Source organism: Felis catus (genome assembly GCF_018350175.1).
Source record: "Felis catus isolate Fca126 chromosome X unlocalized genomic scaffold, F.catus_Fca126_mat1.0 chrX_random_Un_scaffold_70, whole genome shotgun sequence".
In the NCBI taxonomy this organism is placed as follows: domain Eukaryota; kingdom Metazoa; phylum Chordata; class Mammalia; order Carnivora; family Felidae; genus Felis; species Felis catus.
Window position 1 is genome coordinate 1 of NW_025408527.1, and position 12,857 is coordinate 12,857.

Sequence of the window (12,857 nt, forward strand, 5' to 3'; positions counted from 1 at the left end):
CTCGGGTCCCCAGGATCCCCACCTGTGCCAGCGCCCCCTCGGGGGCGGGGGAAGGAGCAGGTGACGTCACGCGCAGTCCCGGGGTGCCCGCGGCGGTGGCCACAGCCTGGCCGCGTGACCCGCGCGCGCCAATGGCCCCGCGGTCTCCGGGGCGACGCGGAGGGTCCGCGCGCCGCCGCCACTGCGCCCCCGCCCCGAGTCCGCACTGCAGAGAGTGGTGGCGAGCAGGCGCCGGCGCGCTAGCCCACGTGCCGCGCTGAGAGAGGGACAGGGAGAGGAAGAAGGAGAGGGAGTGAGAGGCAGCCAGGAAAAGAGGGGCGCACGACCCCGCTGCCGCTCGGCGCAGCCCCTGCGCCCCACCTGCTGGGACCTCGACGAGGAAGGACCCCGACCCAGAGGAGGGTAGGTGCCAGAACCGGGGAGGGTGCGCTCAGCCCTCCGGGAGACCCGCCCGCCTGCCGCCTGCCCTCCGCCCGCCCCAGTAGGACTGCGGCAGCCCGCGGGGGCGAGAGGGACGCGGTGGGGAGGGGGCCGTGGCCCCGGCGGGCGGGTGGAAGGCGGGGCAGGGGTCTAGCCTGGGCTGCAAAGGCACCGCCCCGGGGGAGGAGGGTCACCTGGGGGGTGGGCGCGGCGGGGCGGAGGGGGGGGGCGCTTAACTTCGCTCTCACCTCGTTTGTATTCACAGGCTGTGGAGACCTGGGCGGTTCTCTCTGAGTCCTAGGCTCCCTCACTAATTCACCCCCCCCGCCCCCTCCACCCTGCCCAGTGTCACCCTGGTCCGCGCCGGGAACCGTTTCCTACGGCTGATATTAACCCCGCGCCGGCGGAAATTGCACGCGATGGCGGTGACGATGCTGCGGGACTGGTGCAGGTGGATGGGCATCAGCGCTCGAAGGGGTCTGCTCATTCTGGGCATCCCGGAGGACTGTGATGAAGCCGAACTCCAAGAGTCTCTGGAGGCCGCCCTGTGGCCCATGGGTCACTTCACCGTGCTGGGCAAAGTGTTTCGAGAGGAGGATAATGCCACTGCAGCCCTGGTCGAGCTTGACCGGGAAGTTAACTATGCTTTGGTCCCCAGGGAAATCCCGGGCACCGGGGGTCCCTGGAACGTAGTCTTTGTGCCCCGTTGCTCAGGCGAGGAGTTTCTCAGTCGCGTGTTCCACTTCCTGGAGCAACAGGGGCAGACGGTGGAGAGTGTGGCTGGGGCCCTGGGGCTGGGACTGCGCCGGGTGTGCTGGCTCAGATCGGTCAGTCAGGCAGTCCAGCCCTGGGTGGAGACCATGCGGTACCAGCGCCTGGGCGTGTTTTCTGGGAGGGATCAGCCCGCCCTGGGGGAGGAGTCCTTTGAGGCCTGGCTAGACCACACCACAGACATGCTACATGTATGGCAGGGGGTCTCAGAAAGGGAGAAGAGGAGGCGGCTGATGGAAGGCCTTCGAGGGACGGCCCTGCAGCTCGTGCACGGGCTCCTGGCAGAGAACCCTGCCAGGACGGCTCAGGACTGCCTGGCGGCCCTGATCCAGGTGTTTGGAGACAACGAGTCGCAGGCAACCATCCGGGTGAAGTGTTTGACAGCTCAGCAAGAGTCAGGCGAGCGGCTCTCTGCTTTCGTGTTGCGGCTGGAAGTTTTGCTGCAGAAAGCCATTGAGAAGGGGGCCCTGGCCAGAGCCTCAGCTGACCATGTACGCCTGAGGCAGGTGCTCGCCAGGGCCAACCTTATTGAGCCGCTGGATGAAGCGCTGAGGAAGTTGAGAATGGTTGGGAGGTCTCCAAGTTTCCTAGAGATGCTGGGGCTTGTTCGGGAGTCTGAGGCCTGGGAGGCCAGTCTAGCCAGGAACGAGAGAGCCCAGGCAGAGGAAGGGGCTGGTGCCCGGGCCAATGCCCAGGCTGATGCCAGAGTCGGTGCTAAGGCGGAGGATGACAAGGTGGAGGAGAAGGAGCAGGAAGAGCGGGAGTCTGAGGGGGAGGACAGTGACGATCATGACGCTGTCCTTGCGGGCCTAGGTCAGGCAAGACCCTCAGAGGCCCCTGGGGGCCCTACCCCTGCCCAGATGGGCAGCGCTTCCAGGGAAGGCCCGGGAGGTCCTGGCTGTGAGCCAGAGGGCCTCGCCCAGGCAGGAGACCAGGAGACTGGGGAGCCCCTGGAGGAGGGGCTCAAGCCCATCCCAGAGGAGTTGGGAAATGAGGACGGGGCTGGGGAGATGAGCCCCGCCAAGTCCTCCTCGGGCAGATAGGCTCAGAAGGCCCAGAGGCCCCCTCTCCTCTCAGACAGCAGAGCTCTGGAGGCAGGGGGAGGCCACTCCAGGGAAGCAGCCTCACCCCACATGTGGAGCAGGGCCAAGGGAAGGACCCACCCAGCCCAAGCCAAACCCCCGGGCACTCCACCACCCCCACGGGGACCTGATCACCACCATCAGCCCTTCCAACGGACCAGGATGACCATACTTGATGCAGAATGGGGCAGGGAGAGGTGCCCCCTCCCATGGCAGCTCCACCCCAGCCCCAGCCCCAGCCCCAGCCCGAAACCCTGCCAGTCCAGGCAGCCAGCCTGGGAAGCACCCCTGAGTGGCTGGCCCTAGCCTAGGTGAGGGGCACCTGAAAATGTCTGCCACCCACACTGGCCTGGGAGATGTTAGGAGCCGTCTCAAGGGTGCCGGCCCCTTGGGCCGCCCAAGAGGGGGACCCTCATTCACTGACCCCTGGAGCACGTCGCTCCATGCTCTGGGAAGCCCACTTGTGTCTCTGTAGGCCCCTTAGTGACCCCCGTGTCAAGTGGCACCACCCCTCCCCCGCTCCCACTACACGCACACTAGTTACCATTCTCATGCAGAGCCCTGAGGTGTGCAGGAGCCCGCGGCCGGTGTCCTGGCCTAACGCAGCAGCCACCTCTCAGCCCGGGTGTGTGGCACGAGCTTCAGTGCGAGCCCAGGCTCTGCTTGCTGTCGTCTGGTGTCGTGAGCTCAGCCTCTGCTTCCTCGGTGTAGATTTAGGCCAACTGCTGCTTGTTCTTGTGGAGATGTATGTGTGTTCTTATCTGAGCAGCCACCCCCACCCCACCCCAGAGACCTCTCGAGCCCAGTCCCAGGAGATGGCGGGAAGGACAGAAGAGAGCATGGCTGGTGCTCACCCCGTGACCTCAGGAAGAAGGAACTGGACCAAGGACAGAGGTGGCCTGTGGGAGTCTCCACGGAAACCGTGCTCTGATGTGCCACTCTCTTGTTACTTGTGACTCAGTTTCTTCGGCTTGTCCCAGTGCCCCGTGCTGCGTTTTCCAGCATCCTGTGACTGTCCTGTGCAGGCCATAGGGCAGGACCAGGCCCCAGCATGTCGGCCAGAGTGGAGAGTGCCCTGGAGTGAGGGGCCATGGCCAGCATCCGCATCCATCATCCTGGCCAAGGGCCGATCGTGGGGCCCTCAGGAAGGGAGACTATGGCAGGAGGGCCACGGTGTTGGGGGAAACAGAGGCACCTCATTTGGGACCCCAAGAGGAGGGGGTCCGTGACCTATGGGCTGTAGTGGCCGTCAGACGTTCCTCTCTGTGTTGTCATTCCCTCTCTTCAATGGTTTCAGTAAATGTTTCTCTTCAATAAATTTCATTGAATGTTTCAGCCGAGTCTTGCCTCTGCTGTGGGCAATTGAGGGAAGGGTCTACTGGGGTTGGGAGAGGGAGCCAGAGAAAAGATTCTTGTTCAGCACCCATGGGAGGCTTCTCCAGTGACAGGGTAGGGTAGGCACTTTGACAGGAAAAATAGAATGTGTTGAGGGCCATTGTTCTATTTTATAGGTGAATTATAAAGTTTTGGGGTTCCACTGGTCCTCATCTTGGGTTGGTCCTGTCACCTTTGATTTTTGAAATGTGTGAGGGTTTTCATAGTTTTCTCCTTTACTAGGGGGAAGTGTACACTGGCATCCAGCTGCTGGGATTGAATATTGTTTCAGGTGCGTGATGCATGGAGTGGGGCCATGCAACAAAGAACTGTCTTGTCCCAAAGGGTTATAACATCCTTGGTGAGAAAGCCAAATTAGACTGATGGGGTTTTAATTTTTTTTTTTTATTTTCAGTTTTTGTTTCAATTCTAGTTAATTAACATACAGTGTTATGTTTGTTTCAGGTGTACAGTATAGTGATTCAACACTTCCATACATCACCCGATGCTCATCAGAAGGGCCCTCCTTAGTCCCCATCATCTATTTGACTCATCACCAACCCACCTCCCCTCTGGTAACCATCAGTTTGTTCTCTATAAATAAGAGTTTGTTTCTTGGTTTCTCATGGAATACTACTCGGCAATCAAAAAGAACGCAATCTTGCCATTTGCAGCAATGTGGATGGAACTAGAATGGATTATGCTAATCAAAATAAATCAGGCAGAGAAAGACAAAAGTCATAGGATTTATCTCATATGTGGAGTTTAAGAAACACAACAGATGAACATAGGGGAAGGGAAGGAAAATAAGATAAGACCAGGGTGGCAACAATGGTATGGTACTGGGGTATGTTCAGGGTTGCATCCAAGATAGGCTGTGTGACTGGAACTTAGCACAAGCTGTGGCTGGCTGAAGCACCTAGAAACCTCAGGGAGTCCCAGGAATAATTAGGTTCAACTTTGAAGGGAGGGGAATGGACATCCGGTAGTACCTGAGGCTCCAGAATCTGTGGAAGGGCTGCATGGCTCAGGGCATCCACAGGCTCAGAGAGTTCATGTGTGTAATCCCAGAACCAAACAGTCACGGAATGGCCTGGTCATGATGTTGGGTGCCCATACGAGGAGCTGCATGCTGGAGTCTGTGGTGAGGGGCTATCCCATGCATTTGTGATCAGTAACCATAAGAGACTATTAAGTACAGAGAACAAACCCAAGGCTGATGAAGGGTAGGTGGATGGGGTTTGGGCTAAATGGGTGATGGTCATTAAGGAGGGCACTTGCTGGGATGAGTACTTGGTGTTATATGGAAGTGATGAATCACTGGGTTCTACTCCTGAAACCAAAACTACACGGTATATTAACTAACATGAATTTAAATAAATAAAATTTAAAAAAGAGTCTGCTTCTCGATTTCTCTATCTCTTATTTTTCCCCTTTGTTCATTTTGTTTCTTAAATTCTATATATGTATGAAATTATATGGTGTTTGTCTTTTCTGACAGACTTATTTCACTTAAAATAATACTCTCTAGCTAGAACCATGTTGTTGCAAATGGCAAGATTTCATCCTTTTTATGGTTGAATATTATTCCAGGATGTATGGATGTGCATGTGTGTGTGTGTGTGTGTGTGTGTGTGTGCGTGTGTGTGTGCATGTGTGTATATGAGAAGCTTCGTAGCTGGTGTGAGGGAGACAAGAGAGAGGAGGGTTATTGTGTAGGATGACTTTCACTATCAGTAATGGAATCACTGCTACCTATTTACTCAGTGGAACCTTTTCCTGCTTGGGGGCCACTGTATATGCTTGCACGGATGTTGACTACAGTACAGCATTAATAAACTCTGGTCATATGCTGTATTTAATGTAACTGGCAATAAGGCAGCAAAGGAAAGGGTCTCTATCTGCAGGCAGCCTGACCTAGAAGGAAGCAAAGCATTCCTAAGCTTACCCTTGTGTGCAAAAGCAAAGGACTGTCCATAGATGCTTTGAAGTGATTAAAAAAAAAAAAACACTAGTACCAGGTGTGGGCACCTTCCAACGTTCTGAAAAATCACTGATTTCTGCCAAACCCTGTGGCCCACCCCAATCCCACAATCCCACAGCGAGAGAGAGAGAGAGAGAGAGAGAGAGAGAGAGAGCGCACCATTGGCTTACAGGTTTTGGGGGAGGGGGGCACAAATATCACTCTCTCTGCAAACTACTTAGATAGTTTGATGTATCGTGGTCTAGAGCTGTCTAGGGCTTGTCATGGTCTAGGGCATGGATGCCCTAGGGATGAAGGGTAGGACAGGGTGGGTTCCACATCCTTCGTGCCTTGTGCAGCAGGAGGAAATTCTTGGAAGGCCACCACAGTATTTCCATGTTTCAGACATTCCTGCTGTATATAAGATACCACACAGGTCTAGAGCTAGAGATTTTCTGTCGCTTAGTAACTTTTTAATTTTTGTTCCATAATGAGATTGTCACACTTAGATACTGAAATTAAAACCAATATGGGTTTTTTTGTTTGTTTAAAAACCCTATCAGTCTAAGAAGATGTGATTGTAGTGTGTGTGTGTGTGTGTGTGTGTGTGTGTGTGTGTGTATCAAAACTGGATTGCAAGTAATTCGTTCTTCAGGCGTTCCACCAGACAAGCAAACATTTCTAATAAATTTCTAATAAAATTTCTAATAAATTTTAACTTGATAAATGAGCTATGTCTGGCAATACTAGTATGTGACACCGAACGCCAAACGATCATAAATCAGCCATAACCTCTCTCTCTCTCTCTCTCTCTCTCTCGCTGTGGGATTGTGGGATTGGGGTGGGCCACAGGGTTTGGCAGAAATCAGTGATTTTTCAGAACGTTGGAAGGTGCCCACACCTGGTACTAGTGTTTTTTTTTTTTTTTTAATCACTTCAAAGCATCTATGGACAGTCCTTTGCTTTTGCACACAAGGGTAAGCTTAGGAATGCTTTGCTTCCTTCTAGGTCAGGCTGCCTGCAGATAGAGACCCTTTCCTTTGCTGCCTTATTGCCAGTTACATTAAATACAGCATATGACCAGAGTTTATTAATGCTGTACTGTAGTCAACATCCGTGCAAGCATATACAGTGGCCCCCAAGCAGGAAAAGGTTCCACTGAGTAAATAGGTAGCAGTGATTCCATTACTGATAGTGAAAGTCATCCTACACAATAACCCTCCTCTCTCTTGTCTCCCTCACACCAGCTACGAAGCTTCTCATATACACACATGCACACACACACGCACACACACACACACACACACACACACACATGCACATCCATACATCCTGGAATAATATTCAACCATAAAAAGGATGAAATCTTGCCATTTGCAACAACATGGTTCTAGCTAGAGAGTATTATTTTAAGTGAAATAAGTCTGTCAGAAAAGACAAACACCATATAATTTCATACATATATAGAATTTAAGAAACAAAATGAACAAAGGGGAAAAATAAGAGATAGAGAAATCGAGAAGCAGACTCTTTTTTAAATTTTATTTATTTAAATTCATGTTAGTTAATATACCGTGTAGTTTTGGTTTCAGGAGTAGAACCCAGTGATTCATCACTTCCATATAACACCAAGTACTCATCCCAGCAAGTGCCCTCCTTAATGACCATCACCCATTTAGCCCAAACCCCATCCACCTACCCTTCATCAGCCTTGGGTTTGTTCTCTGTACTTAATAGTCTCTTATGGTTACTGATCACAAATGCATGGGATAGCCCCTCACCACAGACTCCAGCATGCAGCTCCTCGTATGGGCACCCAACATCATGACCAGGCCATTCCGTGACTGTTTGGTTCTGGGATTACACACATGAACTCTCTGAGCCTGTGGATGCCCTGAGCCATGCAGCCCTTCCACAGATTCTGGAGCCTCAGGTACTACCGGATGTCCATTCCCCTCCCTTCAAAGTTGAACCTAATTATTCCTGGGACTCCCTGAGGTTTCTAGGTGCTTCAGCCAGCCACAGCTTGTGCTAAGTTCCAGTCACACAGCCTATCTTGGATGCAACCCTGAACATACCCCAGTACCATACCATTGTTGCCACCCTGGTCTTATCTTATTTTCCTTCCCTTCCCCTATGTTCATCTGTTGTGTTTCTTAAACTCCACATATGAGATAAATCCTATGACTTTTGTCTTTCTCTGCCTGATTTATTTTGATTAGCATAATCCATTCTAGTTCCATCCACATTGCTGCAAATGGCAAGATTGCGTTCTTTTTGATTGCCGAGTAGTATTCCATGAGAAACCAAGAAACAAACTCTTATTTATAGAGAACAAACTGATGGTTACCAGAGGGGAGGTGGGTTGGTGATGAGTCAAATAGATGATGGGGACTAAGGAGGGCCCTTCTGATGAGCATCGGGTGATGTATGGAAGTGTTGAATCACTATACTGTACACCTGAAACAAACATAACACTGTATGTTAATTAACTAGAATTGAAACAAAAACTGAAAATAAAAAAAAAAAATTAAAACCCCATCAGTCTAATTTGGCTTTCTCACCAAGGATGTTATAACCCTTTGGGACAAGACAGTTCTTTGTTGCATGGCCCCACTCCATGCATCACGCACCTGAAACAATATTCAATCCCAGCAGCTGGATGCCAGTGTACACTTCCCCCTAGTAAAGGAGAAAACTATGAAAACCCTCACACATTTCAAAAATCAAAGGTGACAGGACCAACCCAAGATGAGGACCAGTGGAACCCCAAAACTTTATAATTCACCTATAAAATAGAACAATGGCCCTCAACACATTCTATTTTTCCTGTCAAAGTGCCTACCCTACCCTGTCACTGGAGAAGCCTCCCATGGGTGCTGAACAAGAATCTTTTCTCTGGCTCCCTCTCCCAACCCCAGTAGACCCTTCCCTCAATTGCCCACAGCAGAGGCAAGACTCGGCTGAAACATTCAATGAAATTTATTGAAGAGAAACATTTACTGAAACCATTGAAGAGAGGGAATGACAACACAGAGAGGAACGTCTGACGGCCACTACAGCCCATAGGTCACGGACCCCCTCCTCTTGGGGTCCCAAATGAGGTGCCTCTGTTTCCCCCAACACCGTGGCCCTCCTGCCATAGTCTCCCTTCCTGAGGGCCCCACGATCGGCCCTTGGCCAGGATGATGGATGCGGATGCTGGCCATGGCCCCTCACTCCAGGGCACTCTCCACTCTGGCCGACATGCTGGGGCCTGGTCCTGCCCTATGGCCTGCACAGGACAGTCACAGGATGCTGGAAAACGCAGCACGGGGCACTGGGACAAGCCGAAGAAACTGAGTCACAAGTAACAAGAGAGTGGCACATCAGAGCACGGTTTCCGTGGAGACTCCCACAGGCCACCTCTGTCCTTGGTCCAGTTCCTTCTTCCTGAGGTCACGGGGTGAGCACCAGCCATGCTCTCTTCTGTCCTTCCCGCCATCTCCTGGGACTGGGCTCGAGAGGTCTCTGGGGTGGGGTGGGGGTGGCTGCTCAGATAAGAACACACATACATCTCCACAAGAACAAGCAGCAGTTGGCCTAAATCTACACCGAGGAAGCAGAGGCTGAGCTCACGACACCAGACGACAGCAAGCAGAGCCTGGGCTCGCACTGAAGCTCGTGCCACACACCCGGGCTGAGAGGTGGCTGCTGCGTTAGGCCAGGACACCGGCCGCGGGCTCCTGCACACCTCAGGGCTCTGCATGAGAATGGTAACTAGTGTGCGTGTAGTGGGAGCGGGGGAGGGGTGGTGCCACTTGACACGGGGGTCACTAAGGGGCCTACAGAGACACAAGTGGGCTTCCCAGAGCATGGAGCGACGTGCTCCAGGGGTCAGTGAATGAGGGTCCCCCTCTTGGGCGGCCCAAGGGGCCGGCACCCTTGAGACGGCTCCTAACATCTCCCAGGCCAGTGTGGGTGGCAGACATTTTCAGGTGCCCCTCACCTAGGCTAGGGCCAGCCACTCAGGGGTGCTTCCCAGGCTGGCTGCCTGGACTGGCAGGGTTTCGGGCTGGGGCTGGGGCTGGGGCTGGGGTGGAGCTGCCATGGGAGGGGGCACCTCTCCCTGCCCCATTCTGCATCAAGTATGGTCATCCTGGTCCGTTGGAAGGGCTGATGGTGGTGATCAGGTCCCCGTGGGGGTGGTGGAGTGCCCGGGGGTTTGGCTTGGGCTGGGTGGGTCCTTCCCTTGGCCCTGCTCCACATGTGGGGTGAGGCTGCTTCCCTGGAGTGGCCTCCCCCTGCCTCCAGAGCTCTGCTGTCTGAGAGGAGAGGGGGCCTCTGGGCCTTCTGAGCCTATCTGCCCGAGGAGGACTTGGCGGGGCTCATCTCCCCAGCCCCGTCCTCATTTCCCAACTCCTCTGGGATGGGCTTGAGCCCCTCCTCCAGGGGCTCCCCAGTCTCCTGGTCTCCTGCCTGGGCGAGGCCCTCTGGCTCACAGCCAGGACCTCCCGGGCCTTCCCTGGAAGCGCTGCCCATCTGGGCAGGGGTAGGGCCCCCAGGGGCCTCTGAGGGTCTTGCCTGACCTAGGCCCGCAAGGACAGCGTCATGATCGTCACTGTCCTCCCCCTCAGACTCCCGCTCTTCCTGCTCCTTCTCCTCCACCTTGTCATCCTCCGCCTTAGCACCGACTCTGGCATCAGCCTGGGCATTGGCCCGGGCACCAGCCCCTTCCTCTGCCTGGGCTCTCTCGTTCCTGGCTAGACTGGCCTCCCAGGCCTCAGACTCCCGAACAAGCCCCAGCATCTCTAGGAAACTTGGAGACCTCCCAACCATTCTCAACTTCCTCAGCGCTTCATCCAGCGGCTCAATAAGGTTGGCCCTGGCGAGCACCTGCCTCAGGCGTACATGGTCAGCTGAGGCTCTGGCCAGGGCCCCCTTCTCAATGGCTTTCTGCAGCAAAACTTCCAGCCGCAACACGAAAGCAGAGAGCCGCTCGCCTGACTCTTGCTGAGCTGTCAAACACTTCACCCGGATGGTTGCCTGCGACTCGTTGTCTCCAAACACCTGGATCAGGGCCGCCAGGCAGTCCTGAGCCGTCCTGGCAGGGTTCTCTGCCAGGAGCCCGTGCACGAGCTGCAGGGCCGTCCCTCGAAGGCCTTCCATCAGCCGCCTCCTCTTCTCCCTTTCTGAGACCCCCTGCCATACATGTAGCATGTCTGTGGTGTGGTCTAGCCAGGCCTCAAAGGACTCCTCCCCCAGGGCGGGCTGATCCCTCCCAGAAAACACGCCCAGGCGCTGGTACCGCATGGTCTCCACCCAGGGCTGGACTGCCTGACTGACCGATCTGAGCCAGCACACCCGGCGCAGTCCCAGCCCCAGGGCCCCAGCCACACTCTCCACCGTCTGCCCCTGTTGCTCCAGGAAGTGGAACACGCGACTGAGAAACTCCTCGCCTGAGCAACGGGGCACAAAGACTACGTTCCAGGGACCCCCGGTGCCCGGGATTTCCCTGGGGACCAAAGCATAGTTAACTTCCCGGTCAAGCTCGACCAGGGCTGCAGTGGCATTATCCTCCTCTCGAAACACTTTGCCCAGCACGGTGAAGTGACCCATGGGCCACAGGGCGGCCTCCAGAGACTCTTGGAGTTCGGCTTCATCACAGTCCTCCGGGATGCCCAGAATGAGCAGACCCCTTCGAGCGCTGATGCCCATCCACCTGCACCAGTCCCGCAGCATCGTCACCGCCATCGCGTGCAATTTCCGCCGGCGCGGGGTTAATATCAGCCGTAGGAAACGGTTCCCGGCGCGGACCAGGGTGACACTGGGCAGGGTGGAGGGGGCGGGGGGGGTGAATTAGTGAGGGAGCCTAGGACTCAGAGAGAACCGCCCAGGTCTCCACAGCCTGTGAATACAAACGAGGTGAGAGCGAAGTTAAGCGCCCCCCCCCTCCGCCCCGCCGCGCCCACCCCCCAGGTGACCCTCCTCCCCCGGGGCGGTGCCTTTGCAGCCCAGGCTAGACCCCTGCCCCGCCTTCCACCCGCCCGCCGGGGCCACGGCCCCCTCCCCACCGCGTCCCTCTCGCCCCCGCGGGCTGCCGCAGTCCTACTGGGGCGGGCGGAGGGCAGGCGGCAGGCGGGCGGGTCTCCCGGAGGGCTGAGCGCACCCTCCCCGGTTCTGGCACCTACCCTCCTCTGGGTCGGGGTCCTTCCTCGTCGAGGTCCCAGCAGGTGGGGCGCAGGGGCTGCGCCGAGCGGCAGCGGGGTCGTGCGCCCCTCTTTTCCTGGCTGCCTCTCACTCCCTCTCCTTCTTCCTCTCCCTGTCCCTCTCTCAGCGCGGCACGTGGGCTAGCGCGCCGGCGCCTGCTCGCCACCACTCTCTGCAGTGCGGACTCGGGGCGGGGGCGCAGTGGCGGCGGAGCGCGGACCCTCCGCGTCGCCCCGGAGACCGCCGGGCCATTGGCGCGCGCGGGTCACGCGGCCAGGCTGTGGCCACCGCCGCGGGCACCCCGGGACTGCGCGTGACGTCACCTGCTCCTTCCCCCGCCCCCGAGGGGGCGCTGGCACAGGTGGGGATCCTGGGGACCCGAGAGCCAGTGCCCCCATCCTAGACCCAACCCTGCCCACCTCCCGCCCCTCCCGGAACATGCTCTCGGGGCGTCAGCCTGGCGAGGGGTCCATATCCCCGGGTGCCCACCAGAGAGCCGCTGGGCAGGCCCGAGATGCGCCCGCCAGCGCTGCATTCTGGCATGGGTGGAGCGCGGGATGGGGGCGCGTTCTGGGGCTCCTTCACCTGTTTCCGCCCCTCCTCCCCTCCACCCAGAACGGGTCCTGTCCCAGCTAGGCGAGAAGCACTTCGTCCGGGTGCTACTACGTGGAATAGATGCCACCTGCGCACATGAGCGCTCGCACACACCACCGCAACCGGGGGTCAGCAGTCCCCGTACTCGCGCGGGGGCCGTGGCCGCTGTGGGCACACGACGGGCCAAGATGCGTCGCTGCCCCAGTGCCAGGGCCCTGCCCCAAGGAGGGTGTCAAGGACTTTCCTGTTTTGCTCACTTCATGTCCCAATCCCAAGAACGGGCTTCTGCTACTTAGAGCTCAACCCCTTGGGCCTGTATCTTACCATGTGTCCTTGGGCAAGTCCTTGCCCCTTCTCTGGGCCTCAGTGGAGGGACAGAACTGGGGGTCTCTACCTGAGGGTGTGTACAGGAGAGCCAGTGGGCTGGGCGTGAAGCGCTGGATGTGTCCCCTGCCCCCCTGTGC

General features: G+C 56.4%; 2 protein-coding genes across 4 annotated transcripts; one reads left to right on the plus strand and one right to left on the minus strand.

Annotated features, from left to right (window-relative positions):
- Nucleotides 1-179: 179 nt before the first annotated feature.
- Nucleotides 180-3,605, plus strand: LOC123383681 (paraneoplastic antigen-like protein 6B). Of its 2 annotated transcripts, none has more exons than XM_045051670.1 (2): nt 180-402; nt 686-3,605. In XM_045051670.1, exon 2 carries the CDS (start codon nt 840-842, stop codon nt 2,232-2,234), a length of 1,395 nt encoding a protein of 464 aa, XP_044907605.1. In that variant the 5' UTR covers nt 180-402; nt 686-839; the 3' UTR covers nt 2,235-3,605. The 2 variants fall into 2 exon arrangements, with proteins under 2 accessions (XP_044907605.1, XP_044907606.1); XM_045051671.1 differs by having other exon boundaries at nt 767-3,605.
- A 4,972-nt stretch (nt 3,606-8,577) lies between these two features.
- On the minus strand, nt 8,578-12,077 carry LOC123383682 (paraneoplastic antigen-like protein 6B). Of its 2 annotated transcripts, none has more exons than XM_045051673.1 (2): nt 11,781-12,077; nt 8,578-11,416 (listed from the first exon to the last, which is right to left on the minus strand). In XM_045051673.1, exon 2 carries the CDS (start codon nt 11,341-11,343, stop codon nt 9,949-9,951), a length of 1,395 nt encoding a protein of 464 aa, XP_044907608.1. In that variant the 5' UTR covers nt 11,344-11,416; nt 11,781-12,077; the 3' UTR covers nt 8,578-9,948. The 2 variants fall into 2 exon arrangements, with proteins under 2 accessions (XP_044907608.1, XP_044907607.1); XM_045051672.1 differs by having other exon boundaries at nt 8,578-11,497.
- Nucleotides 12,078-12,857: the final 780 nt, after the last annotated feature.